General features: G+C 55.7%; 2 protein-coding genes across 3 annotated transcripts in view; one reads left to right on the top strand and one right to left on the bottom strand.

Annotated features, from left to right (window-relative positions):
• Positions 1-5,563: 5,563 nt before the first annotated feature.
• LOC122904251 (translation initiation factor IF-2-like) lies at positions 5,564-26,263 on the bottom strand. The gene is made up of 5 exons (XM_044244869.1): positions 26,192-26,263; positions 22,445-22,636; positions 15,471-15,677; positions 14,674-14,936; positions 5,564-5,912 (listed from the first exon to the last, which is right to left on the bottom strand). Exons 1-5 carry the CDS (start codon positions 26,261-26,263, stop codon positions 5,564-5,566), a joined length of 1,083 nt encoding a protein of 360 aa, XP_044100804.1.
• The window catches only part of GRM4 (glutamate metabotropic receptor 4), a 117,108-nt gene continuing 104,439 nt past the window's right edge, over positions 14,966-27,634 (top strand). The window contains exons 1-2 of one of the 2 annotated variants that reach the window (XM_044255109.1): positions 14,966-15,003; positions 25,968-26,863. In XM_044255109.1, coding sequence (XP_044111044.1) covers positions 26,345-26,863 — 519 coding nt within the window. In that variant the 5' untranslated portion in view covers positions 14,966-15,003; positions 25,968-26,344. Of the gene's footprint in view, positions 15,004-15,576; positions 15,639-25,967; positions 26,864-27,634 lie in introns of those variants that run through there. The other variant, XM_044255102.1, reaches the window with a different exon arrangement.

Raw genomic sequence — 27,634 nt, forward strand, 5'->3', positions numbered from 1 at the left:
GCAAACCCCTGGCCACAGCTGGCTGGTTCTGGAGGAGGAAGGATATCTGGATTGGTCCAGACATGGTCCCTTACTCGGGGCCAAAGCAAACTGGATCCAGGAGAAGAGAATAAATCCCTTGCCTGGGGGCTTTTTTAAGCTGGAACCCAAGGAGCAGTGGTCAATCTCCTTTTCATGTGGGCAGCAGTAAGAATTCACACTTAGAAGCGTTGGAGTCTGGGTGGGTAGAACATCTGTGGTTTCTTCCCTCATTTTGAGGTGAGAGCCTCCTGGTCTTTTGGGAAGTGCCCTCCTCCCCTCTCTGTGGTCTGATCGGATCCCAGGGGCTGGGTCCATCAGCTGGGCTGGAACTGGGAATCAGAGGGAATCAGATTCCCTCCAGGGACTCTGGAGCTTGTAGAGAAATGCTTTGGGAGACCAAAGGGCTGGGGGTTCAGCCATTCCCCAGCAGGGCCCCAAAGATTGGAGGCCTCTGTTCTGTCTTCCCTGGACCTGGTTAGTCAACTGTGTTTTTCCCTCAATCCTCTAAGCCAGAAGTTTCCAATAAATTCTACCTTTTTCTCTTCTCCAAAGCCTCGCCCACCACACACCGGTTTTATTTTGAAAAATTCCACAAGTTGCGAAGTTTGAAGAGGAGTACAATGGAATTCTTGGGCTTCCGTTCACCACTTGGTAACATTTTACTACATTTGTTCCCATAATCTCTCGAAGCTTCTTTCTCCTTTGGAGTCCGTAGTTAAGTAACACTTCATCTCTAAGTCTTTCAGCAAATTCTCCTCAGAATAAGGACACCCTCCTTTGTAACCGTAACACTGTTACCCCATTATACAGTTGTGCAAAGTTGGGCACGTTATTCTCTGTTGCACAGCAAATCACAAATCTTAGTGGCTTAAAGCAACAGCTGTTTTATTATCTATCTTGGTTCTGTGGGTCATTGGAGTCAGATGGCTGCCTGGGGCTGGAGCCAGCTGTGTTTTCCTCGCTCTCGTGGCTGGTGGACGAGGCTGCCTGCTGTCTGGGACCTCCGCTGGGGTTGTTGGCCAGAGCTCTGACGGGTAGCTCCCCATGTGGTCTGGGCTCCTCCCAGGGTGGTAGCTGAGGCCCCAGAGACAGGAAGCGGAGGCTGCTGGGTTCTCTTCAGGCCTGGTCCTGGCATGGCATCACTTCTACCATATTCTCCTGGGCAGGCAGTCATGGGGCCCAGATTTAGGACAGATCCCCATCCACTGATTGGAGGAATGTAAAAAAATTGGGGGCTATGTTTTCAAACTACCATAAAACCTTGCCAATTTCATGTCGACACCATAATATCACCCAAAACACAGTCTCTATTTAAGTTCGTCCCCATGTCTTTTGTCTTTCACAGCACTGCCAATTTTGAACCATCTGGTGGTCTCTGTATTTTCTAGTCCCTATTTACCTGGCAGTCTCCTCATGCACAGATTCAGCTAAAGTATTCCTGGCAAGACTACTACCTCAATGGTGTCGTGGGCTCCCCGCAGTGTACTTGGCCACATGATGTCAGTTTTGTACCTTCCCTGGGAAGGCTGAGCTGCGTCACCAGGTTAAGGTCGGGCCCACCCCTTTTCTCCCAGTAAAGGTACCTTTTCCTCTTTTTCTGGGTGTTATTAAGATTTACCCCACTGATGGCCATTCCAGGTCAACATTTCTAAGTCTGTAATATGTCCCTTTAATATGCAGGTTATGTTGTGTACTTCTAGAAAGTTCCTTGTTTTGGGGGTGGAGGAGTTCTGCTTTTGTTTGATATGAGTTCTTTTCAGTTGTTTCATTTTCTTTGGGCACTCCCGTGCTTATATTTTCCTTGTGTATCTTCTGCCATGTCTTTCTTTCTGATACCCTACCTTTTTTTTTTTTTAACTTTGTTACTGATTTTTTTTTTTTTAAAGGTTCATCTGTTTATTTCAGAGGGGAAAGGGGTGGAGGGAGAGGGAGGATCCCAAGCAGACTCTGTGCTGAGCATGGGGGCCCCATGTGGGACTCGACCCCAGGACCCTGAGATCATGATCTGAGCCGAAATCAGAAGTCAGATGCTTAACTGACTGAGCCACCCAGGTGCCCCTAATTTGTTATTGATTTTATTTTTGTTTTCTTGGATCTTTTCATTCCTTCTTTGATATGAATGCCTCTTATTATATTCTCTGTTGAATTTAATTTCTCTTGAGTACCTTTCAATTTAATCGCTACTTCTGAGAAGACTTTAACTTTTTCATTTCTGCCTTTTTCAATTTCTTTCCTGATTTTTGTTAACTCTTATTTTGGCTTCTAATTTTTTGGCTCCTTTCTGCTGGATGCTCCCAAATTTCTGATTTAAAGTGTTTTCATCTCTGCAAGTGTTGTTTAAGAATGTAGTCCAGGTTGGAATATTGGGTCAGAGTTGTCCTCTGCCTGGTGGTGTTTTTCTGGAGAACTTTTCATCAGCTGAAAGATTTGTCTTAAAAAAAAAAAAAAACAAAACAAAAAACAAAAACCAGAACCATAGGAAGGGGCACCTGGCTGGCTTAGTTGGTGGAGTGTGTGACTCTTGATCTTGGGCTCGTGAGTTCGAGCCCCATGTTGGGTGTAGAGATTACTAAAATAAATAAAGAAAGAAACTTAAAAAAAATTATTGAATTGTAGTTGACAATGTTCCATCAACGTCAGGTGCACAAGAGTGATCTGACAATTCTCCACATTCCTCAGCGCTCACCGTGGTAAGTTAGCCGCCATCTGTCACCATCCAACGTTACTACAACATCACGGGCTAAATTCCCAATGCTGTACTTTTCATCTCCGTGACTGATCCGTTTTTTAACTAGAAGTTTCATCTGAGATGTTTTGATTCTCATTTCCTGTTTTTCTCTTTGAGTTGGACTGGTAGGGATGTGTCTGCTTTTTTTCTGTTCACGCTGAGGTATCTTCTCTTTTCTTTGACCAACAATTATTGGCATGAGCAGACCGGGTGAGAGGTTTGGGTGACCTACTTCATTGGTGGCTCAGTCAGTTAAGTGTCTGCATTTGGCTTAGTCATGATCTCAGGGTCCTGGGATGGAGCCAGAGGCGGGCTCTCTGCTCAGAGAGGAGTTTGCTTCTCCTCTGCCCCTCTCCCTGTTTGCTCTTTCTCTGAAATAAATAAATAAAATCTTAAAAAAAAAAAAAAAAGAACACTCTCTGCTGTTGGAAGAGTGAGGTGGCATTTTGAACAAAGAGATGACAACTTTTGGAGAGGGAGGATTGATGTGTTTCCATAAACTTACTCCCTTACTTGGTGCCCACAGCTCACTCCCTTCCCTCTGTCCACCAGCAAGCCTCCCAGGGCCACCTTCCCTTCCCCAGTCGCTTCTGTCACCCAGAACCAGTGCCTTTTCAACAGAGCCACTCCTGCACATTCAAAAAACACCTTCCTTCTTTTCTTTCTCTCTCTCTCTCTTTTTAAAAAGATTTTATTTTTAAGTAATCTCCACATCCAATGTGGGGCTTGGACTCACGACCCTGAGATCAAGAGTCGCACGCTCCTCCGCTCCTCTGACTGAGCCAGCCAGGCACCCGCCAAACACCTTCCTTTCAATTCTGCCAGAAGCCGGTGCTCTGATCCACTGGGCGTCAGACCTCTTCGCAGCATTTCCGCACCGGGGCAGGGCTTGCTCGCTCTCAGGATCATTTCATTTGTGTCCCCATCCAGGCTCTTGCTGCCCTCACTTCTTTTGCACAGACTCTCCACCTGACCTTCTCTACTCTGTGGGGTCCAGACCTTGTTCTGCTGCTTTCAGAGGTTTGTTTCTCTACGTAGCTGTAGACTGAAGTTCCTGGCACTCCGTTCCTGGTTATGCTGAAGGCAGGGGGGCAAGGGTGCCTTTATTACTTTCTTTCCTTCTGTGTGGTTTTGGGAGGATTTGGGTATTGGCTGCTGTCATTATCCTAAAGGGAACCTGACACCCAGCTCAGTGAACTGGCCTTGACCACTGGTAAGTTACAGATGAGTAACTCAGGACAGTTCCTGTTAGTTTACTTATGTTTAATTTGGCAGAGTTATCTTGTTTGCAACCAAAGAATCCTAGCTGTAACGTTGTTGTTTCTGGCCACCCTAGATGGACCTGGGTGGTAGGGAGAAATAGATGAGAGCTGGAGAGAGAGGTGGAGGAGTTTTGGAGTCCTGATTTTAAGCCATCCTGAGGTCCAGGGTGCATTTCTGGGAACCGGGCCGCTCCACAATTCTGTGTATTTATCAAAACATTTACTGAAGTAAAACACATTGTTGCAGGGTGAACACACCCCTGCCGTTAGCATCCAGATGAAGGACAGCACATACGAGTCATCCGGAAGCCCCTCATGTCCCTTTTGTCACTACCTCCCTCTGACTTCTCTCGCTATAGGTTATTTGTCCTGTTTTTATACTTAGTATGAATGAAATCACCAGAATGACACAGTATGTGTACTTGGGTCTGGCTTCTTTTTGCTCAATATTGTGACAGTGGGTTTCACCCACGCCACTGAGTAGATTTGGGATCTATTTTGGGGATTTATCCAGTGCCCTGGGAACCACTCCCTTTGTCCAACGAGCATAGCTGTGACCTTGAGTCCTTGAACTCCCCCACCCCCAGCCTGAAACACACACACACACACACACACACCTCTCATCTCACACACCCACAAGTCCCTTGTCATTTGTGCTTCCAAATTTGGAAACAACTCTTTTCCTGGAGTGCCCACCTGCCCCTGCTCTCCATCCTGTCCCCTCAGAATGCAGTCCTGGGGCCCTGGGAGGACATGGCTGCATTATTAGTACAAATATTATATGAATAACTGCGTGTTGGCGACAACTTCTTTCAGTTGTGTGGAGTGGGAGTCTGCACAGGCAAGGGAGTGTGGAGAGGGGAGTGGGGCTCCATCCCAGGTCTCTGTTAAGCTCTTCAGGATGGGGACCACCCCCATATGCCTCTTGGGACCATAGCAAAGATGACAGGGGCTACTCCATGACAGGACTTGCCAATGCTGTGACTGCGCTGCCTAACGCTGAAGTAGGGGGCAGGTCTGGAAGCCTCGGCCCTCCCGCAGGGGCTGATTTGATTGGTTTGGGAGGCTCCTGGACAGGGAGAGTTTAAAAGCTCCCCAGGTGACTCTAGTGGACAGTAAGCTTGCCAGCCACAGGCTTGGTGCATAATGGGAGCGCAGTCAATGCTGACTTTGGAGGGAGAGAGAGGCAACACTGGTTTGGAAGGCTGGGGTGTGCAACTTCCCGTGGCTGGCGCCCCCCCTTACTCCCCTTACCTGTCTCCTCATTGCATTCCTCCCCCCACCCCCTTACTCTGCCTTCGGCCCGCCCACCTAGGAACCCTGGACATCCTTCACCTGCTGCCTTCCGCCCCGGGTCAGCCCCGGGTCAGCCCCGGGTCAGCCCCGGGTCAGCCCTCTGGACTTGGTGGGGCATCAGAAAAGGCCCCCTCCCTCCCTGCCGTCAGAACAGGTGAGCTGGGCAGCACACGAATCCGAGGGGGCGGTGGCCCAGCTGGGAAGGAGCCTTGAAATAGACCCCTTGCCGCCCCCGCTGCCTCGTCCGGGAATCTGCTCAGGTGAAAAACAGGCCTTTCAATCCGGGCGTCTCCCCGGGCGTCGGAGGGAGGAGGCGCCGAGCCCTCCGCGCCGCGTGGGTCCGGGCCTGGGTCCAGCTCCCGATCCGCGCAGACCCTCCCCGGGCCGGGCCAGCGCTGCAGTGAGGACGCTTGGCCACCGGGCGGCGCTGCTGGTCCGCGCTAGGGCGCTCTCGCGGCTGCTGGAGCACCCGCCGGCTGGTGGGGCTCTTCACGCCGATCTGGAGCTCCCTGAGATGTGGTCTTCCTGAAATGCTGGGGGGCGGGGAGTGGGGCTGAATGGGCCCTTCCCGAGCTGGCTGGAACACAGGTCGGGGCTTTAGTCTCCTGCAAGAACGGACAGAGAGAGAGAAGCGGGGCCACCATCCCTGCTCTCCTGGTTCTTCTTTTGTCCCCCGTTCCCACCTGCTTCCTGATTCTGAACTTTAGGATGGGGGGATGTCAGGACCATCTCTAATCTGTGTGTCCCGCGCACCCGTCTACTCAGGTACCCGGGGTAACTCCCAGGCTGTAAATCCCTGGGCACAGGACCTGGGGTGGGGGGACAGATGATCCTTCTCTTTGGGGGGAGCAGACCACTGGATGGCAAGCTCGAGAATTCTCTAGAAGGGGTGTTATTTAAGTTGGGCCTTGAAGGTCGGGGAGGGGGTCTCTGGACGCAGAAGAGAAAGTGATCTATCCATGCAGGTGAGACAGAGGAAGGCCATCGTCTCACTTGGGCTGCAGGGTGCAGGGGAGGGAGGAAAGGGAGAGGACATGTGCCGGGAGCTCCACCGTCTCAGGCCAGTCATCAGATCAGCCCCTCCTTATCAGTGAGGAAACTGAGGCTGGAGTGGTCAAGGAACCTGCTGTGGCCCCACAGTGACACAGTGAGTGTCATGGCCAGGGGCTGATACAGGTGTATGAGGCTCAGATGGAGAAAGAACCTGGCCTTGGACCAGAGAGCTCATGAACCGGCCACACCAGGCTGGGGTCAGCCTGCCTCAGCTCACAGTCCTGCACCCCCTAATGCTGGCCTGCCAAAAACATAGGGGGTCTTTCTTGGCCCTGGCTTCTACTTTTGTGCCCCCGAGTTCCCCCTGCCTCTTCTTTTCCCCACTCATACTCTGTTCTTGGGAGTGGGCCTGCCATCAGCCATGACCTCTGCATTGTTGAGCGGGGTGTGTGGGGGGGAATCCTTTGCCCCTGGAGGGGTGAGTCGAGCTCTGCCAGCAGGGAAACACTTGGTGGGGCCAAGCCAGGGCCTCAGGGTGCCCACTCCTCCTGTGACCCCCAGGGGCTGGGGGCCAGAGACGCCTTGGGTCCAGAGGAGAGAAGCGCAGACCTGGGGCTCTGCAGAGTTGGGCCAGAGACAGAGGTCAGACTGAACGCAGTGAAGCTGGTGTGTCCCGCTGGCCCGGTGGCTCCCCCTTCCTGGGCCTCTGTCGCTCATCTGTATCCCAAAGGGGCGGTATAGGCCCCTGAGGTGGTGAAGGCTGGGGAGGCCCAGGTGTGGGGATGTCAGGGTGGGGCATGTGCATGGGCAGGGAGGGCTGGGGAGCCCCGTGGCCCAGCTCACTCCCAACCTCGCAGCTCTCCCACCTTGCTCCTGCTCATCCCTGAGTCTTCAGTGGTGGAGGGTCCCGTACCCCACTCCAGCTGGTTGGAGTTCTATTAATATTTCAGTTTGATGAATTAAAGATTCTTTCCACCCTCCCTCTGATGTCCCAGGAGGGAATTAAAAGCGCATCTGATCCAATCAAACGCCATTAAAATGCAGCCCACGAGGGGAGGAGCTGGTGGTTGTGGACTTTGCTTTTCCCAGCACTGCTTTGTCCTCTTTGTGGGGGGGGGGTCGTCTGCACGATGGGTTGGTCTTTGTGAGGGGGTACAAGAGGCGAGAGAAAACTGGATTGGAGGAGAAGGGCAAAGGGTATTTGCAGGAATGCGGAAGCCTTGGCGGGCAATCAGATCCCCAGTGTGGCTCAGGTTCCCAGGATAACTGAGGCTGTGGGTGAGGAGGGGCCCTGCAGCAGGAACCCCAGACCCATGACCTGATCACGACCGCCGCCTATAGGATGTTGGATGCGTTCCGGGTTGGCTCTGCCTCCCTGGCTCTTGCGGGCTGTGCTAAAGAAGACCTTGGCAATGAGGACAAGAGCCTTGGAGAGAGCATGAAGGTGGTTCTGAGAGGTCCTGGGGGTCATTTCCGGCTTCTCTCCCATCAGCTGTCTGGATCCCCCTTTAGAGGGAGCCAATGCTGGGGCTTCCTTCCAGCACTTCTGGGAGGTTCCTAAGGCTGGACTGTGTTGGGGGGGGCTCGGGGGGAGCGGGGTGTATGTGTGTGTGTGTGTGTTTGTGTGTGTGTGTGTGTGTGTGTGTGTGTGTTGCATGGCGGGGATTGACAAAAAGGCTCGGTGGCAATTTCCAGCCCAGCTGTCAATTGGTCAGCCAGGCTGGGTGGCCTTTGCCTACTCCCAAGGGCCTGGGGCCCATTTGGAGGACAGTCTAAGACTCTAATCACAGAGCCCCTTGTACTTGAAAAGCCTTTCTTCTCTTCTTTCCTTCCATCCCCAAATTGGCCGGAGCCCCAGTGGCGGCAGGATCCACATTTGACAGGCAGAACACTGAGACCCCAAGACAGGGAGTGGCATGGGACGTCATTAGAACGGTGGTGCGGGGCCTGTGTGCAGCTGGGCAGTCCACGATTGCATGATTGCAATAGGGGAGAATTGAGCAGGGGGGTGATACCCTGGTTCCAAGCACCGCAGGTGGGGCACGGGCAAGCAAAGACATTCCCTTTCCAGCTGGGGCCTGTCCCCCTCCACATGGCCAGTGGACCGCATCCCCTTCTGTGCCTGCCACCTGGCTGCTACCCCTGGGGCCCAGAGCCCTGCCACTCAGCCTATGGAGCAGGCTGGACACGAGGGCCTGGGAGGACGGGAGGGGTTTTTAAATGTTAATTGTATTTTGACATCCTGGCTTGTGACATCCATCCTAATGACATTTGGCTCGCAGCTGACAGCCCCCGGACATGTGGAGAGAGAGAGATGATAAGTAGTTTTAAATTGCAGTGTGGCAAAGAGGCTGGAGAATCCTGTCTTAAGGAAAAAAGAGAGAGGGAGAGGAACGGGAGAGGGGAGGAGGAGGAGGAGGTGAAAGTGGAATTCAGAGAGGAAAAAGAGGAAGCCTCATTCTCTTTATGGGGGGGGTGTTCAGCCATTCATTTGTTCAACAAGTGAACATGTATTGGGCACCTACTGCATACCCTATACCGTCTCAGAGTGGAGGATCAGAAGTTGGGCTGTGCGCCCCACTGCCCCTTTCTGGTTCCCAGCTCTTGTTAATTTCTTCTTCTCTGTCAAGGTCTAAGGGACATTCTTCTGTGACCTCTCTTCCCCGCCACCCTTGAGCTTTAGGCAGCGCAGATGCTTCTCCTGCTTTTCCTTTCTCCTCTTCCCTCCCTCTTCAGCCCAAAAGGTGGGGGAGATGGAGGTGGAGGAAGGGAAGGGGAAGCTTCATCTTTGAGGCCAGGCAGACGGAAGTAGCTAAAATTGACCTTGGACCATTTCTCTCCCTTCCTCTGCCCCACCCACAGCTCTTCCCCCTGCCTACCCATTTGGGGAACTTCCCCTCCTTCCCAGCTGCCTTCAGCTGGAAGGGACAGAGACCCCCAGCTCAGCGTTTAACCTTCTGTTCTCTACCCCCATTCTCGTGGGGTACCCCTGCAGCCTGAGTTAAGCTCTGTCTAGCAAGCTGGTGCTGAAAGTCCCTTAAATCCCCACATACCTCATCTGGCTTCTGTCTCTGGTCCCATGCACTTGGGTTTAGCAGAGCTGTGTTCAGAATCTGCTCTTTTTTTGCTCTGTCCAGTCCCTTCTTTGCCTTTGCAAGGGCAGGTGGGAGTGTGTAGTTGTGACCGTGCTGTGTAACCTGGAAAGTTCCCCAATGGGATGATTCCAGGGACACAGACCCTAATCAGAAACCGTTGGGTCTAGATCTTTTTGGAATTTAGAAAGAAAACATGGCACAAATATTAGATATCATATAACACCCCAGGAGGCCGTGGAGCAGTATCCCCAAAACAAATATGCTGGCTCCTCTTCCTGCAGGGAAACAGAATATCTCCCGCCGAGGGAGCCAGACAGTGGCAATGACTTGCTCCCACATCCGGTTTTGCAGCCAAATGAGTTTATGGGAGACTTAGGGACAGACTTGTGGTTTTCAGAGCCTTCTGGAGTTTGGAATTGTAGGAAGGGGATTGCAGGTTTAGCCAGCTCAAGACTCTGGAGCTCATCGGAGTGCTCCTGGAGGTTGGACCCACACTGGCCTAAGGGAAGAGAGGACCCCTTGGGTCCCTCTTCCGCTTACCCTCAGGGGTATCAGGAGGGGAGTCATTCACACCTTGTCCTGGCCTGTCCCACAACCTGGGCTGGGGGAATTTCAGAGGACCCATGCTCTTGAGATTCAGTATCTCTGTGGGTCAAAGCGGAGGGGCTGGTGTGATCCTGGGAAGCAGGGAAGAAATGACTGAGCCCAGGATGCTTAACCCCAGGGTCCCTGCCTCTGACCCCAGCTCTTCTCCACTCTTCCCTGTTTGCAGAGTGACTTATGTCCCTCTAGAGAGCCTGCAGTCACTGTTGTCCCTTGCAGTCGGCTCTTCATCCTGGGAATGTCCTGCCTAGGGGCAGTTATTGTTAAAACAACCTCCCCCCTTCAGAGGCATTTTTGTGTAATGGCCTGGTTTAGAGGAAACCAAAACTGAAGCCCTTCGGACAAGGAGGTTGAGTCAACTGGACACGGGGACCATCTATTAGGTGTCCTGGGCCTGCCAGGCTCTCCCCTGGCCTCTGCACCTTAAAGTTCACTTTGGTTTATTTCTTTTTCTTTTTTTTTTTTTTAAAGATTTTATTTATTTATTTGACAGACAGAGATCACAAGTAGGCAGAGAGGCAGGCAGAGATAGAGGAAGGGAAGCAGGCTCCCTGCTGAGCAGAGAGCCCGATGCAGGGCTTGATCCCAGGACCCTGAGATCATGACCTGAGGGGAAGGCAGAGGCTTTAACCCACTGAGCCACCCAGGCACCCCATTTTGGTTTATTTCAACAGATTCTAAACTTGAGGGTTTTCAAAGGCAATTGCCCTCTTCTACTAGGCTTCTTTCGAAATGGAAAAGTCAGAGGAGCAACTTGATGGGTTTCAGGTGTCAGCCCAGTGGGTGGGAAAGGGCAGAGAAGCTGTTTCTGGCACAGGGGAGGTCAGAATAAGAGCCAAAAGGAAGACTCTACTGCGGCATGAGGGAGTTGGGTCAGACTTCAGGAAGAACTTCCAGGTCACAAAGATAGGAAGCACACGTGTATTATTTTTTTAAAAAAGATTTTATTTATTTATTTGACACAGAGAGATCACAAGTAGGAAGAGAGGCAGGCAGAGAGAGGGGGGGGGGGGAAGCAGGCTTCCTGCCCAGCAGAGAGCCCGATGTGGGGCTCGATCCCAGGACCCTGAGATCATGACCTGAGCAGAAGACAGAGGTTTAACCCACTGAGCCACCCAGGTGCTCCACACAGGTGTATTATTATTTGTATTATTATTTTCTTTAGGACTATCTGCCTCTTTCTCTCCTTCCCGCCAAACCCCTAACCTGAGATGGTGTCTCTTTTTCTCTGGGTAACCTGTACACATGGGATTGGGGGATTAGAATGACACCATGCTTACTCTCCTGATGTGAATCAGGCCAGCCTTTTTAAAGGTTTCAGAATGAGACCCAACCCTGAACCCCAGTATTCTTAGGGAACCCTCAGCCTAGCGTCTCATCTCACTGATAAGGAAACCAAGGCTCAGAGAGGCTGGGCAACTTACCCCAGGTCACACAGGCTTAGCACCAAGGACCTAGCCTCTTGCTTCTAGCCCTGGGCTCTCTCTGCCCACCTCAGCGCCCCCCAATCCCCATCAGGGTACAGCTTGCTCAATGGGAATTCAGGCCCTTGAGCCACCTGGCCCCAGGCCAGGATCCTTGTTCCCTGGCCCCTTGAGGTCCCTTCCGATCCCTCTTCCCCTGCAGAGGTGGTTCTGTAGCTCTGTAGCTCCCTTGTTTCCACCTGATGCCGCCAGCTCCCCCAGGTCGGGGCACACTAACTGAAGTTCCTTGAGGTGTATGTGTGTCTGGTTCTGAGGGTCTCTGTGTGCATGTGCCTATCCGTGTGTGTCTGTGTGTTTGTGTGTTTCTGTGTCTGTCTGCATGACAAATCAGCCCAAGTTAGCAGGAGGGAGAAGGAGGGTGTCCCAGCCGGACCAAACTAGAGCTCACCGGAGAGAGTGGGCAGCTGAGCACTCCGGTGGAGAGGGGGTGGGGGGACACCTGGAGTGGCCCAGGATGGCAGCCCGGAAGAATGAGGCTTCAGGCTGGGCACCTTCAAACTGGACGAGTCCACAAACCCAGCCATCTGCCAGCCAACAGTGTTTCTTTTTTTAACCCCTGAAAAATATAGCCTGCCCAGCCTTCTGCGACACAGCTGGTGGGGGGCGGGGGGCCGGATAATTATGGCCAGAGTGAAAGCAACACCGAGGGGCAGGGGGTGGGAAGAATGGCTGCATTAGCTGGGCTTCTCCATAAACCATGGCCCATTTATTTACAGATTAATTGATTAATTAACTAATTTTTTAATTAACTCGATACAAGGATATTGAGGAGTATATCCTTTGTTAAAAATGGGGCTCCCACTTATTGGCACCTAGATACAGGACTGGGCTGTCCGCACACATTATTTCATTCATACCCAGGTGCTCGCCCTTATGGTAACCTTCCATGAATTAGACGAAGGACCCCGTTTTGGCCAGACACAGCCTCAAGGTAAGACGAGCCGCTCGCCAGCCCCCAGGCAGAATGAGTTAAAGCCTCCTGTCATTCTCTAGATGGGTGGCATCTTGCATCCCAGCCCTGCCCTCGGAAGTCAGCATCGTGGTCCTTGTCCTCCGGGTGGGAAACGGAGGAACCCTGGGCCGGAGGACCTGGGCAGCCTGTGCCTAGGGACCAGGCCTCTCTGGGAATGACTCCAGTGTCCCAAAAGCCCAGAGTAGGTGTGCTTCTGGCTTGGCAGACCCCTGGATGGCAGAGCTTTCGTGGCCTTAACTTCAGTCTCTATAAAATGCGCCAGGTTGAGGCGTGCGTGGCCGTGGGGTGCACGGCTCAAGGGTAGGACTGTGTCCAGTCATTTGTGGATTTCCAGGGCTGGGAATGTAGCAGGATCCCAGCCAGTGCTGGTTGCATTAAGAAAAGGCATGAATGAATGCATGCTCTAGATCCTTCTATCAGAGACTTCAGGCTGACTGGGTAAATGAGACGTGCATTTGGGACCATTACGTGTGTCGGCAAAGAGAACTCAGGCTTTGCCAACATTTATTCTTTCACCAAACATTCACTGAGCTCATACCATGGGCCAGGCAGGGTGCCGGGCACTGGAAGAACCTTGGTGAACAAGTTGCGGTTCTAGCCTGGCACTCTGGAATTCTGGAGGAGGGGGGTGTCTGAGGGGTTCTTCGGGAAGGGGCAGGGGTGTGGGATGAGGGGCATGGAGCCAGAGAGGGCAGGCTGGTAGGGGGAGGGTCATTCCTGCTATCCTCAGACTCCCCAGACTTTCCCTTGACCAAAAGGGTGTTGTCTGTGGAAATTAGGGGTTGGGCTGTAAGAGGGGCTGAGTCCCCCCAAGTGGAGGCACATTTGAGAGCGGGGTGCCCCCTGCAGATCAGCCAGGAGGACTGAGGTGCTGATGGGGAGGAGGTCACTGCTGGCCACTCTCCCCCAGCTCCCTGGCACTGTGCTGAGCACCCTCCCTGGGACAAGGACAGTCACACGTCACAGCTCTAATTGAAGCCGCTTCTGCAGTCTGGGACGAGATGCTCTTGCAATCCTAAGAGGGCTGCATGGCTCCCTCCTTCTCTTCTTCCCCTGCCTGCCTCTGAGGCAGGCCCTCTCCTGGGATTTTTCACAGCAACCCCCCACCCCCGCCCGCCTCGGATTGCTGGGGCTCCGGCTTCTCCCTGACTGAGGGATTCTTTCCTTGGCTTGTGTTAGCCTGTCGCCAGGCCACCTGTTACACTTTGCAAACCAGTGCTGGAGAGAGACCAGCGGGCTGCGGACCATGGGCTGGGGGAATCCCCTAGCTTAGTGGGGTTCTGGGGAGGAGGGGGCCTCAGCGGAAAGAAGCCCTCCTGACAGGCTGGGAGACTAGGGGTAAGTGGATTTGCCTCACTGGGCCTCAGTTTCCCCCCGCGTGATAGGTGCGTGATAGGCTCGAACCAGGAGCGGTGGGGCGTGCAAATGAACACGCCACATGGGGGCACACGCAATGTGCATGCGGATGTGTGAGGAGAGGCCCTGCGGGTGGGGGTTCTAGTGACGCACAGGGGTGGGGAGGAGCGCAACCCCTTTGCATCGCAGTGCTTTGCTGTACTTCCCAGGGTGTGTGTTTGAGACTGTGTTCCCTGACCCTCGACCTTTGGAGTTGGGAGGGCTCCCTACACGTCCTCGGGTCGCCAAGTTGATTCCCGCCTGAGGGGGGGGCGGGGCAAGGAAGGGGGCTTCCAGGAGAGGGCGCCGGTGGGGCGTGGTGGGAGGGGGACAGACTGCGGGCCGGGTGTGGCGGGGTGGAGGGGCGCTTTGGGAGCTCCGGCCTTCCGGCGGTGGAGGTGCAGGGTCGGGAGGGGGGCTCCCAGGTGCTCTCTCTTTAAAAGGCCAGCGGAAGCGCCGCGCGCTTGGCCCGCACTCGCCGCGCAAACTTGCCGGGGCTGGGTTCACGCCTTCCCGAGTGCGGCAGCGGCAGTGGGCGCCGGGGCTGAGCGGCTGCGGTCCCCTCGCCCCCTCGTGCTCCCGGGCGCTCCCGCCCCCTCCCGCAGCCTCCCCTCTCCGCGTCTTCCTCGCTCCCCCTGTCTCTCGCTCGCTCTCCAGCGCGCTCTCTCGCTCGCTCTCATTTTTTCCTGCTGCTGCTGCTGCTGCCGCGGCGCCGCCGGGCGCCCGGATCTCGGCCGGCTGCGCTCGCCGCTCGGCTCCCGCTCCACTCCCTTCCCCGCCCGGAGCCCCCGGCTGGACCCCGCTGCCCGGAGCCGCGTCGCACGCTCCCTTCGGCTCGGACGCCGGGCTCGGCGGGGCCGGAGCAGGGCTGGCTAGCTGGCTCGCTGTTGCCGGAGCAGCGGCAGAACGCCGCGCGCTTGGAGGCGGCTCCGGCCGGGCAGCAGCCAGCTCATCCCCGCTGCGTCCCGGACTCCGGGCGGCTCCGCGCCCGGCTCGGTCCGCAGCGTCAGCGCCGTCCGCCGCGGCCCGGGCTCGGGGCAGCGCTAGCAGCCAGCTTCCGCCGCCGCCGCCGCCGCCGCCGCCTCTCTGCGCCCCCGGGGCAGGCGGGAGCGCAACCGACCCCTCGCCGTGGCACAGACCTCGCCGGCGCGCGGTGAGTTGTAGCCCGCCGGGAACCCGCGGAGGGGACTGTGCCCTCCGGCCTCTGGGGCGCGGGCTGCGGCGGGGACATCGGGGCTCGGGGAGGTGGCCTCTGACTGGCTCCCGCGCTCAGGGTTGCCGGGAGGAGGGCTGGCGGATCCGAGCCCTCGGGGCTGGAGGGCGCGGAACCGAGGCTGGAAGGTCTCCCTTCGGGGCTGGGGCAGTGTCTCCGAATGCCCCCGAGGGAAGGAATGGGGCAGCGGCTTTTTTTCCCCCTTTTTTTCGGGCCTGGGGAAAAGTGTCTCTGTTTAGGAGGGTTACGTTAGGTTCTGCCGGATGGGGGGGGGTCGCGCCAGCTCTCAGGTGTGGATGGCGGCATTCGCGCGCCCCCTTTGCGCAGGGGTAGGGCAGGCGGGGGCACGCGGCGTTATTTGCACCCCTTCCCCGCCGTCTCCCGGCGGGAGGGCTGGCAGTGCCAGCCTCGCGCTCCTCGGCTCCTTTCCCTTGCACCGCGTCCCGCTCCTCCGGCCGCCCCAGCGCCACCTTCGCCACCGGCCGGCCCGGCAGCTGCTCGCTCGCGGCCGCGGCGGATTGGGACTGCGTTCTAGGGTCTGGGGTCTCCCCGCGGCTCCGGGACTTCAGGGTCAGGTACTCCTGGGATACTCGGCACCGACCCTCTCTGGGACCCTGGTAAACCCGAGTCTCTACGAAGACGCCGGGCGGGTAGCCAGGCCGTGTGTGTGTGTGTGTGTGTGTGTGTGCGCGCGCGCGCGTGCGTTTGTGTGTGTGTGTTTGTGTGTGTATGTGTCTATTGGGGGGTCCCCTCCGGGGTCGGGTTTCCCCGGCGCCCAGGAACTGGCTGCGCCCCCTCCCCGCGCGGGGGCGGGGCTGCGAGGTGGAGGCCCGGCCTGAGAGCGGCGCCCCCGCACCGGGGCTGTCTGAGGCTGTTTGTCTGAAATGGGGCAGCGGCAGCGGCGGCAGGGAGTCCTGAGGCCCAACGTACGAGCGCCCCCTGCCCCCAGGCCACGAGTGACACCCCCTCCTTCAGATTTAAGGTCCTTTTTGGAGGAGGCTCCCGGTTTCCGTACCCCTCTCGTCACCATACCTGCCCCTGGGTGTGGGGAGAGCTGCTTTTTGGGACTGAGCTGGGCTTGGCGAGTGGGGTGCCCGAATCCACGTGTTTGTTGGAGCGGTGGTTAGTCTGTCTGACCCTCTGTCGTCTGTTGAAAGCTCTTGGTGATGGGAGAGGGAGTACTCTGTGTGTGTGTGTGTGTTTGTGTATGTGTATGTGTGTTGCCCTCATAGTCTCCATTCTGGGGTGAGAGTGGGGGCCCAGGGCAGCCAGGGCGGCTAGCGGTCTCAGTCTTATACTGGGCATCCCCTTCCCACAGCCTGCTGCGCTTCACTCCCCCAGGGTGCATGCTGGCTCTGCCCCACTTTCCCCCCTGAGATCCACAGGGGATGTGGGGTTTCTGGCCTGGGGTCTGAGTGCTGAGCTCTGGCTGGGAGAACTTCCACCAAAAGGTGAGGACCCACGGGGAGCCTTTCCTGATGATCTTTCCTGAGGTGGCAGGGAGGATTCCCACAGAGGTGTCTGGGGGCTCCAGAGGTGGTCGCCTCCCCTGGGCAGGCTTTGGGGGACAGTGGTGAGGGCCTCTGAGGTGGACGTGTCTACAGTGGAGACTGGGGGTCAGAGCCCTTGTGCCTTCCCCAGGGCCCCGCAGAGGACCACTTGGAGGACCTCTTTAGGCTTTAGTCAGAGTCCTGTCCTTGGTGTGGGGTGGTGGGGTCTTTGGGGTTGGTACCCCTGAACCTCTGCTTAGCCTTGGATGGGCGTGCCTGCCCACTTCTTCTCCCCCGCTGTCTTCATCTTCCTCCAACTTCTGTCTGTAAGCCATAAACTTTCCCCCACCTGTCACCACTTTCAACCTCTCAGAGACAAAAATACCAGAAAGTTGTACCCCCTTGAGGTTCTAGTTACTGCAAGGGCTACCTTTCCCCGGGACACCTACATTTAAGAGAGGCCCAGAGAGGGAGATGGCAATGCTGACCTACTGGTTGTGCGTCTCAGGAGAGAGATGTATGGGATGGGGGGCAGAGGGGAACAGGCAGCTGGCACAGAGAACGGGTCCTGAGCAGGCAGAGGGGGAGAAGGGGAGGCGGGGAGGCGGGAGCATGTCAGGAGTTGAGCGGCTTCCTCGGCCTCAGTGGCCTAGCGTAGGCCGCTCCTGTCTTTCCTCATCCCTCCTCCCCCACCCTGCGTCGGGGCGGCTTCATTCTGTTGGAGGCGTGACGTCCCCAGGAGGAGCGCCTCGCAGAGCACAGCAGCAGACAGGCAGCCTGAGGTAGGTGAGAGCACCAGGAGAGCAAGTGAGCCAGAGAACGAGGGAGTGAGCATCTTGCTGGCGGGAAGAGTGGGGGGGGGGTGGCCCAGGCGAGAAAGCTCTGAGGGGGGTCCCCAGCCCAGCTTCCTCGATGCTCAGCCACACCGGAACCCACCCTGCTGCTGGGGGTCAGCTGGCAGGAAAAGACGGGACTAGGACCCACGGGTTTCTGTGCTTTATAATTACAGCCAATAGACACATCTTCTCCCCTAGAAAAGCGCTCAGAACTGGCAGCCCCTAATTACCACCCACCCCAAGACATCTGTCCACCCTGCTGTCCTCCTCTGCTCGGCCGAGAACCTAACTTTGCAGTGGGCAGGCCCCACTGGCAGCCTGGGCAGCTGGGCCCCGCTGGCTGCAGGCTGGAAGGTTATCTCTCTTCTGCAGAGTGGAAGCCTTTGCCGCCCTGGAGAAGGCGTGGGGGGAGCTGGCATGGGGACTCGGGCCCTTGCTCAATGGGGCTGCCAGGCGAGCTGGCAGCTGGCTAGGCTGACCTGAGACAGGAGACCCAGGGGCTTGCTTCCCTTGAGGGGCAGCCCGGCCTGGAGTCAAGGACACTAACCTTCTGTGGCTCCCACCCAGCCTGGTGCCGGCTCCTGGAAAGACCAAGGAGGGCTTGTTTTCATGTCAACTCTGCCCAAGTTAGCAGGGGACTATCAAAAATTAATTTAGAGATTTCACTGCCTTTGGCCCTTGTAGAGTGCAGGCTGCCTTTTCTCAGCTCCTGGGAACTCCTTCTTTCCTGGCTGTCTACCATCTCTGGCCTCTCTCTGGCCTCTCACTCTGCCTCTCTACCAGGGTGCCCCTGCTGCCTCCCGGCCCAACTCCAGGCTCACAGCTTTGCAAGCCAGACAAGCTTCCTTAAGACACCCTCCCCCCATACCCCTTTCCCTGGCCCCACACATAAGAAGGAGACAGATCAGCAGAACTTGCTGGGTTCAGCCCTGCCTGCCCCGCCTCCTAGCCCAAGGGCCTAAGAGAGCCTCTTCAGCCTCTCCGTTGTTTCTCTTGGCTCCTCGGAAAGATGAGCACCGCAAGGGTAGTAAAAATCACCCCTTAAATTAAAGCTGATGATTCCCGTCGAAATGTTTTATTATTAACCTCACCATTTGGCGATCTCGTGGCAGCAGCGAGGCGTAAATATATGTGTACACACGTATATTAAATAAATTGGGGAATGCAGCATGTAATGACATTATCTGGACCCCATTCAATTAAGGTAGATATTATCTGCTTTAATGGGGAAGTGCCGGCCCACAATGCCAGCCCATGCCGTTTTGGGCTGAGCCACGCTGACTAGCTGGTGTGGCGTTTCATGAAGCCTGCTTGTTTTGGACAAAGCTCTGGCTCTCCATTGGCTGTGATGCGGGGAGTCCCAGGAGAGCTGGGCCAGGTGCGGGTCCCAAGCTGGGTCCTGCCCTGTCCCCTACCCTTAGTCCTCCCCCCCCCATTCCCACCCCACAGGGGGACAGGAACTAGCCCTCACACCTGTTTCCTGATGGGGGCTGTGGCTTCTAGTAAAAACACTGTCATTGCTGTGGCTCACATATATATATATATTTTTAAGATTTTATTTATTTATTTGACAGAGAGAGATTACAAGCAGGCAGAGAGGCAAGCAGAGAGAAAGGGGAAGCAGGTTCCCTGTTGAGCAGAGAGCCCGATGTGGGGCTTGATCCCAGGACCCTGAGACCATGACCTGAGCCAAAGGCAGAGGCTTAACCCACTGAGCCACCCAGGTGCCCCTGTGGCTCACATCCTTACCAGGGATTTTAAAATTCTTTTTTTTAAAAGAATTTATTTATTTATTTACTACAGAGAGAGAGAGAGAGAGAGAGAGAGAGAGAGAGTGTGTGAGAGAGAGCAGGGTTAGAGGGAGAGGGAGAAGCAGACTCTGCTGGGCCGGGAGCCTGACCTGGGACTTGATCCCAGGACTCTGGGATCATGACCTGAGCCTAAGGCAGACGGTTAACTGACAAAGCCACCCAGGCGCCCCAGGTATTTTAGATCTTTGGAAACAAGACTGGGGACTTGACCTGGATTCTTAGGTTTTCAGTGAGTGATTACTTCTCAGGTGTCACTGTGCCTTCTCCCTGCCTGGCTTCAGTGTGGCCTAGGGATGGGAGTGTCACCCACAGCCAGAGTCATGTTTGTGGCTGTGCCAGACAGTGGAGTCTGGCCTTTGACATGCTGGGCTAGTCTGGGCCCTAGCCTTCCAAGGCAGTGCCGGATTTGTGGAAGCTCTGATTTGAGGAAGGGGGGACAGGAAGAAGGAGGAGAGAGGAAGAAACCACATTAGCCCGGAAGCCCACAATAGCACCAGCTGCAAACAAAGATACTTGGCCACTTGGATTGTGCCAGAACACTGGGGAGGGTGGCGGTAGGTGGGGGTGGGGCGAGTTGGGGCAGGAAGGAGAGGCCCTGGGGTCTGCATGGGAGTGGGGGCTGGTAGGTGGAGGAGATTTGGGCTCTGGCTTTTGGGGAGGGGGAGGATCAGTGTTGGGCCTTTCGTGGGCTGAACTTGCAGGGGTGGGGAGTGCCCAGAACTGATGAGATGGGCTTGCTTTGCCCTCCAGTGTCTGTGAGCTGCTGTGGCCTTAGCAGGTGGCGGCTCTTGGAGTTTGTCATGAATCCTTGCCTGTCACTGTGCTCCAAGCCCTCCAGTGGGCCCCCGTTTCTCCAGCCACAGAGGTCTTGTTAGATCTTGTACTTGATGCCCTCTCTGACCTCTCCTATTTCTCACCCTTCCCACAGCCCTCCAGGTGCACTGGCTTCCTTGCTGGTCCTAGAACAATGAATGCTTAGCACAGCTCAGGGACTTTGCACTTGTTTCCCTCTCCCTGGGACACTTCTCCCCAGGAAAGGCTCACACCTTTTCTGTGTTTTGTTGTTCCTTCTATGCCACCTCCTCAGAGAAGCCATCCCTATCTTTTTCTGAAAAAGCACCAGGGTCTTGACCTCTCTTCTTCCCCGCCTTAGGTTTCTTCCTAACCCCTTGATTCCCCAAAGCGCCGCACATCTTTGTGTGGTCGGTTTATTGCCTGTCCTGTGCCACCTCCCAGATTGACCCCACAGGGCAGGAGCTGGTGTCCACTGCTCCTAACTTCTAGTTTCCCAGTGCCCAGAGCAGAGCCGGCACACAGCGGGTGCTCACCACACATTCCAATGACCCAGGTCAATAACCAGATTGCCGTGGCAGATGAGATTGTATTCTCATCTGACCACACAGCGGGGTTGTAAGAATTTGGTGCCGGGTCCAAGACCTACTCTGCGGATGGGGAATGCTGCTGCAGATTCTGCTCTGGGATCCCCCTTGGCCGCCGGCTGACTCTGGGCACGGACCTGCCCATGTCTTGTGTTTATTGAGAATTTTCTGTGTTCTGAGCCTTGGGCTAGGCACAGGGGATACAGAGATGAGAGTGGTCCATGCAGGCCCTTAAAAATCTTCCAGGCTCATCCTTGCCAAATAGCAACAGAGAGAGAGAGAGACATGCATGTGTGAGGAGGAAACAGGAACTGGGATAATCCAGGCAGGCTTCTTGGAGGAGGAAGAGTCCAGTGGCTACCTGAAGGGTGAGAGTCACAGGGAGGAGGCTATAGGGAATCATGGAGTGGGGAAAGCACAGCGATGGATCTGAAGTTTTCTTTTTAGTTTCTGTGGGCATTAAGCTGAGGAATGATATCCTCATCTCTCCTCTCCTCTGGCCATTTCCTTCCGTCCATGTACATGGCAGTGTCCACCTCATGCCCAGCACAGAACCAGTCACTTTGGAATCGGGCCCTTGCTGTTCCGGGGAATGGGAAAGAGATGACTTGAGAAGCGAGATCTGGGATTTCTGCCCTTGGGAGGGTTCCTGATGCAGGCTGGAGAGCTGGAGCTGTTTGGAGCTGGGAAGAGAAGGGGGTATGGAGCCCAGACCCCCACTGTGGCTTCTTCCTGCTTTTCAGACCTGGCCTGGCTAGCCTGGGGAGTGCCTCAGGCCTGGAACTGGGCTGCTGTTCCTGTTACATTAATGCCCTGAGAGAGAGGGTGGGAAGAGCTTAGAATCCTTCATAACATCACATCATTCATTCACGTCCACAGTTCCTGGCACTGTGCCAGGCTGGGAAGCAGACAGCAGGTGGAATACGACAAGATCCCCCAACTTGGGCTGCTGGGGTTTGAGGGAACTAATGCCCGCCCCCATGGACTTGGAGTCACACGGGTGGAGATCAAACTATGGGCCTTTTTGATGGTGGAGCAAGGTAGGGTGCTGCTCCCTGGGTCTACCCCTGTCCATCTGGGAGGAGACTGTCCAGCAGAGCACACCAGTGTGGGGTCCCACAGGAGAGCAGGGGCCGCAGAGGTGGCATGCAGGCCCGTGTCTCAGGTCCCCGTGGGCTCCTGTGGGCACAGGAGACCTCCAGTTCTCTCTCGATATTCCCATTGGGGAGCGAAGCTGCCAGCCCCGCTTGGGGAAGTGTGAGATGTGGGCGATGAGGCATCCGAACAGCTCGGGAGATTCCAAACAGACTCCACTCATCCATCCGTGATGCCTAGCTTTTCTGAGCACCAGGGCTGGGCCACGAGAGAGGCAAAGGTGAAGAGGGAGGATTCAAGTGGAAAAGTTGAGGGGAGGGAGGAGGCCTGACTCAAGAGAGGCAGCGGCTGGGGTGGGGGGAGTTCTGGGAGGTGGGGCGGGTGGAAGAGCCCAGAACTTGAGAGGCTGAGAGCAGGAGCCAGCAGCTCTGCCAGCAGCCCCCAGCCCCAGCCCCCATCCCAGGGAGTGGAGAGCAGGGTCATTCCCTCTGACTCTGGCCTTGACTTTGGGCTTGGGGAGAATTCTCTTTCCTTAGCTTTGGGAGAATCAAAAGCAGCTTAGTGGAAAATAAGTCAGACCTTAGGAAATCACAGTGGCTCTCTGTGGATCGGGTTGTTGTTTTATGGTTGGTTTGTGGTTCCTCCTGGCCCGGGCCCTGGTTGTGGAGGGAAGGGTTTAGGTTAGATGTAAGGAAGCACAGGATCCAGCTCCTTAGGGCTTGGAAGGGGTCACTGAAGCTGGTTGGGGGAGTTCCTCCCTGCGGGCCTACAGATATCAGAGACGCCCTCAGATAGTGTGGTGCCTGGGCTGTGGGGGGAGGATAGATGACAGCCATCGCCTTCTCACACCCCCTTTCACTGAAGAGGATGTTCTGAGAAATGCTGTTGTATGTGGAGATGACCACGTGCTCCTCCCTCTTCTCCTTGTCCTGCCCTGCTTGTCTGGAGCCAAAGATCTGGCCCTGGGTAGAGGGGAGGGGAAATATCGGGGTTGAGGAGAGAGGTGGGGATGGAGCGGGAAAGGACAGAATGAGAGACCCCCTGGAGGTGGGTGGCAGGCACCTGTTTAGACCCCCTGCCTTCCCGGTGACTTCATCTGGGGAGGGATATGTCCCCCTCTGCCAACCCCCCCGAACGTCTGAGGTGTCTGAGGTTGGAGGGCTGTCTGAGAACTCCGTCCCCCTTCCCTAAGATGGAGCTGGCCCTGTGGCATCTGGAAGCACGGCCTCCGCTCTCCCTGCCCCACCCCCAGCCTCTGCTCTTGGTGGCTCCTTTCAGTCCCAGTATTTTTACTTTTCCCTTGTTCCTGCTACAGGATCAAAGGAAGGAGGGGAGGCTAAAAGAGGCGGTGGTTTGCCCAAGCTCTTTGGAGATGGTCAGCAAAGGCAGGCCTGGCAGGACTGAGGGATGGAGTGGGGCCCAGGGCTGCTGGGGTGGGGAAGCCTGTGAGTCGGCTCTGCAGTCTGGCGCTGGGCCTGGGGCCTTGGGGTCTTGATTCTAATTCTGCAAGTGTTTGCTTTTCTTCTTACTGAGGCCTCCTTACTCTGTGTAGCCTCTGCCTCTCTCCATTGTGTGTGTGTGTGTGTGTGTGTGTGTGTGTAGGGTACATGTGTCTTGTATAGTAGGTGTAGGATATGTGTGTGCATATGGGCATATGGTGTGTGTGGTGTGTATATGTGTCTGAATGGTGTGTGGTCTGTGTGTGGTCTGTGTGTATGGGCGTCTGTGTGTGTGTGTGTGTGTGTGTGTGTGTGTGTGTGGTGTGTACCCGTGCCTCCATGCGCAGGTTGCTTGGCCTGGGGAGGGGCTCAAGTTTCTAGGAGAAGCCAGTTTCGAGCCCTTGCGAAGAGTCTGGAAGCCCGGGAGGACGGACTGTCAGAAGCGGCTGTCAGTCTCCCAGCCTGCCTCTGCCCTGCTGTGGCCTCAGCACACGGCCTGTCGTGATGCCGACCATCCCACCAGTTTTAATCCAGGCCACCCAAGCCTGGACCTGCAGGGGACTCGAGGAGGCCTCTGGGCTGGCGCGGTGGGGCGTGGGGGCTGTGGGGGGGGGTCTGTGCGGTGCTGTGTGCCTGGGGCGGAGGTCACTGTGTGAGTGTGGGCTCATCTGTGCGGGAGGGATGACACCAGCCAGCTCCTGACAATGTAAACCAAGCACTTAGTCTGGGGCCCAGCACAGCACACAGCCTGCCTTGTCCTTGCTCCACGGGCCCTCCAGCCTTTGGACAGGACAGCACTGCATTGTGCAGGCTGACCCACCCATGGTACTCCTTTCCTCCCCTCTGATAGCTGAGAATGTCCCCCTGCAGGGGCAGTATGCCCCCCAGACTGCCTCCTCCTCCAGCCCTTCTGTCTCAGAGATTTGGGACCCAAAGCCTCTCCAGGGGATGGCAGGGCGGGTGCAGAACTGAGGGAGTTGTCTGAGGCCCCTCCTGTCTGAATTATGGGGCCCTGGCATCATTGGCGAGTCCCCCAGAGCCCCTCACTCCCTACAGCCCCTGGGGGAAGCGATCTGATAAGCTCATGCACAGGGAGGTGGGGTTGGAGATGATGGTTCCATCTAGGGGTCTCGCCCCCTCCCAGCATCTTAAAGGCTCTTACTCTCAGTCTTCTCCCTAGCCCTTCCGCCAGTGCTGGGTCACTGGTTCCCGGCTTCATGAGCTAACGTGGTATTAGGAAGCTTTCCTGCAGGCTGCCTCAGGTCTCTCCCCGAGTCTTGCCCCATCTTGACTTGCTCTGTGCCTTTGGGAGGGATATGGGAGGGTTCCGGACTTCTGGTTCCCCTGCAAAATGGGCTGCAGGGAAATTAGTAGCTGTGTTCTTGGCCTCTGAGAAGCTAACAGGTGAGGGAGCATTTTGATGAGGGGTCAGATGTGAGGTGAGGTTTGAGAAGGTGTTTGCCAGAGGAGCCCGGGAGTTGAGGCCTAGACTCGGGTGCTGTACCCTCTTCCCTCTCCTTTCCCCAGAACTGCAGTAGTCAGGGCCTCTGGGGGGCGGATTACAAGTTGGGCCCAGCAGCTCCGAGACCCCTGCTTGGCTGGATGCAGGGACCACATCTCTAGGAACCCCACCCCCCAATCTAAACGCAAACCTTTCTTTTAAATAGCTTGGGAAACTGAGGCATAGAATGTGCACATGACTTGCTGGTCTTCCTTTGACAAGCCCATTGGGATGGGAGCCTGGGAGTTAGCGCCCCAACCAGTCCCTGACTCAGCTTCTAGCTTTTCTCCTTGTGGCCTCCTAAGTTGAGGGGAGGGAGGTTGCTGGCTTTGAGCGGGAGGCTGGGGCAAGGGAAGGAACCCCAGGGGAAATTAGCCCAAATTAGCAGTGAGAATGAGGAAGAGCTGGTGTTCTCTCCTCTACCCTTGCAGATAAATATTTAATCATAACAACAATAATAATGACAATGATCCTAATAATGTACAGTAGCTTGGGCTGTAACCTGAGCCCCACTCTCAGAGGGAGGAAGTCAGGGAGAGAGGAGGAGCAGTGGAGAAATTGAGAGATAAATACTTTGAGAAAGATGGTGGGGAGGGAGGCTAAGCAAATGAAAAGGAGGCTTGTCTTCTTGGGCTTGGAGCCCCCTGGGGTTACCCTCCTCACCCTGGGGTGGCTGGGCAGCTGGGGTGGAAATGTGAAATTTGCATTACCTGATTGAGGAGGAGGATTCTGAACCCGGACAGCCCCAGCTGGTACCTGGTCTTCAGAGTGAGCAGATGCCAGCCTGGTTTCTTATGTGCAGGCTTTCTTTATCCCTGGGTCCCCAAGGAACCTAAGAATCTCTGGTCCCAGAGCTGGCAGCTGGGGAACTGGGTTCTGCATGATGTTTTGCTTCTCACTACCTGTGTGGCTTGGGCAAAATGCTCCCCTGCTCTGGGCCTCAGTTTCCTCATCTCTAAAATGGGGTCGGATACTGTGGAACTGGTTTCTTGCTACTCCGTCATGTGGTGAGAAGTGTTGAGGAAGGTGAGGAAGACCCCTCTTCCTCCCAAGTCAGTTCCAGGCTGATCCTGGGGCGTGTGCTATCTGATGCCCGGGTTTCTGATGGCAGTGGGTACAGACCTTGTGAAATCTTCAAACATGACCTAATTTCTGCCTCAGGCTCTCCCACTTGAACCAAAGTTGAGCAGCAGCTGGGAGAAAACCAAGTTCAGATTTGTGGAGCCTGTAGCCATAACCTCCGGCATCTCCTTCTCTCAGGCTCCTGATGAGAGATCAGAATAGCTAATGTCTTCTTTGGGCTTCTGTTTGATTCTCTCTCTCTCTTTTTCTCTCTCTCTCTTTCCCTTCTAGGGTTGGTAGGAGGAGAGCATTGGAGCTATTTTCTCCTTGATGCCAAGATATGTCAAACTAGGAGCATTCTCTTTTTACACTCATCCGTCAAGAACAGGCCTGCAGGACGTGGGGACCAAGACTAGAGCTTTGCTGCTCCCTGGCCACTCCTGGCTGCCTGGGGGCATGGCCCGTGTCGGCAACTGAGCACTGCCTGAGTGGCAAGGAGCACCAGCATGGGTTACCTGGTTGGCCGCCCTCAGCACCCCCGCTGCTAAAGCTGCCCCGGAGAGACTTGTGGGGGCTGCCCCACCCATGCTGCCCCAGGCTGTGGGCCCAGGGGCCTGCCAAGGCTAGGAGTGGGGCCTGCCGTTCATGGGTCTCTAGGGATTTCCGAGATGCCTGGGAAGACAGGCTGGGGCTGGTGGTGGGCCCGGCTGCCTCTTTGCCTGCTCCTTAGCCTTTATGGCCCCTGGGTGCCTTCCTCCCTGGGGAAGCCCAAGGGCCACCCCCACATGAATTCCATCCGCATAGATGGGGACATCACACTGGGAGGCCTGTTCCCGGTACATGGCCGGGGCTCGGAGGGCAAGGCCTGCGGGGAACTTAAGAAGGAGAAAGGCATCCACCGACTGGAGGCCATGCTCTTTGCCCTGGATCGCATCAACAATGACCCGGACCTGCTGCCCAACATCACGCTGGGCGCCCGCATTCTGGACACCTGCTCGAGGGACACCCATGCCCTCGAGCAGTCACTGACCTTTGTGCAGGCGCTCATCGAGAAGGATGGCACGGAGGTCCGCTGTGGCAGTGGCGGCCCACCCATCATCACCAAACCTGAACGTGTGGTGGGCGTCATTGGTGCTTCCGGGAGCTCGGTCTCCATCATGGTGGCCAACATCCTTCGCCTCTTCAAGGTTAGTGCCTGGCTGGTTGGCCCCAGAGCTGGTTTTCCACTGACAGCCCAAGTCCTCCACACCCAGGGTGCGGGACCTGGCTAATTTCTTTCTCCTTTTTCCTCCTGGACTCTGAGGAAAAGAGTTACTGATTTTTTTCCTCCTTTGGGAGCAGTATCTGAGAATCTGTGGTCAGAGCTTAGGTTCAGCCACATGAAGGTGTTGGGGAGGGACCCAGTTCTATGGTGCTGACCGTGGTGCTGAAACGCTGCCTGGGCCACCTTGATCAACTCAGCTCCTCTGTGGGGAATTCTGAACCAAGAGAGGAAAAGGAAGTGCTGGTGAACAACAGAAGGGAGGAGGAGATAGGTGGACAGACATATAAAAAGAGACAGACAGATGGATATGTGGAAAGACGGGTAGACAGAAAGGGAAACAGGGTCAAAGAGATAGATAGGCCGAATGGAAATACAAATGTTGGAGATTGCCAGAGACATAAAGCAAGACTTTTGTTTTGATGTTGTTTTCAAATAATTGCGATTCCCAAGAAAGATATGTTTTTCTTCTAGTAGTTGAGAAAGCCCAGTGTGGCCCTCCCACTCCATCCCAAGATTATAGTTATAAAATGTGTCTTGATTTCTTGGAGGGAGCATTGGGCTATGGCACCTGCAGAGGATGGACGAGGACAGGGAAAGGGCCTGGCAGGGACAGGCAGTCTCTGGTTCTCTTCTTGCTCCCCGCACGGAGCCAAGCTTCCCTTGCTCATTTCCTTCCTTCTGCCCTTCTTTCTTG

Source organism: Neovison vison, chromosome 1, assembly GCF_020171115.1.
Source record: "Neovison vison isolate M4711 chromosome 1, ASM_NN_V1, whole genome shotgun sequence".
Lineage (NCBI taxonomy): Eukaryota > Metazoa > Chordata > Mammalia > Carnivora > Mustelidae > Neogale > Neogale vison.

What these genes read in the sequence shown, in the direction of transcription:
- LOC122904251 (XM_044244869.1), bottom strand. Translation starts at nt 26,263, where the DNA reads ATGGGTGGGGCAGCCCCCACAAGTCTCTCCGGGGCAGCTTTAGCAGCG. An exon ending in TGCTGAGGGCGGCCAACCAG is followed by an intron (nt 22,637 to 26,191) that starts GTAACCCATGCT and finishes CCCTCTACCCAG; the next exon opens with GGCCAGATCTTTGGCTCCAG. An exon ending in TGAGGGCGTCTCTGATATCT is followed by an intron (nt 15,678 to 22,444) that starts GTAGGCCCGCAG and finishes CGGGTTTACCAG; the next exon opens with GGTCCCAGAGAGGGTCGGTG.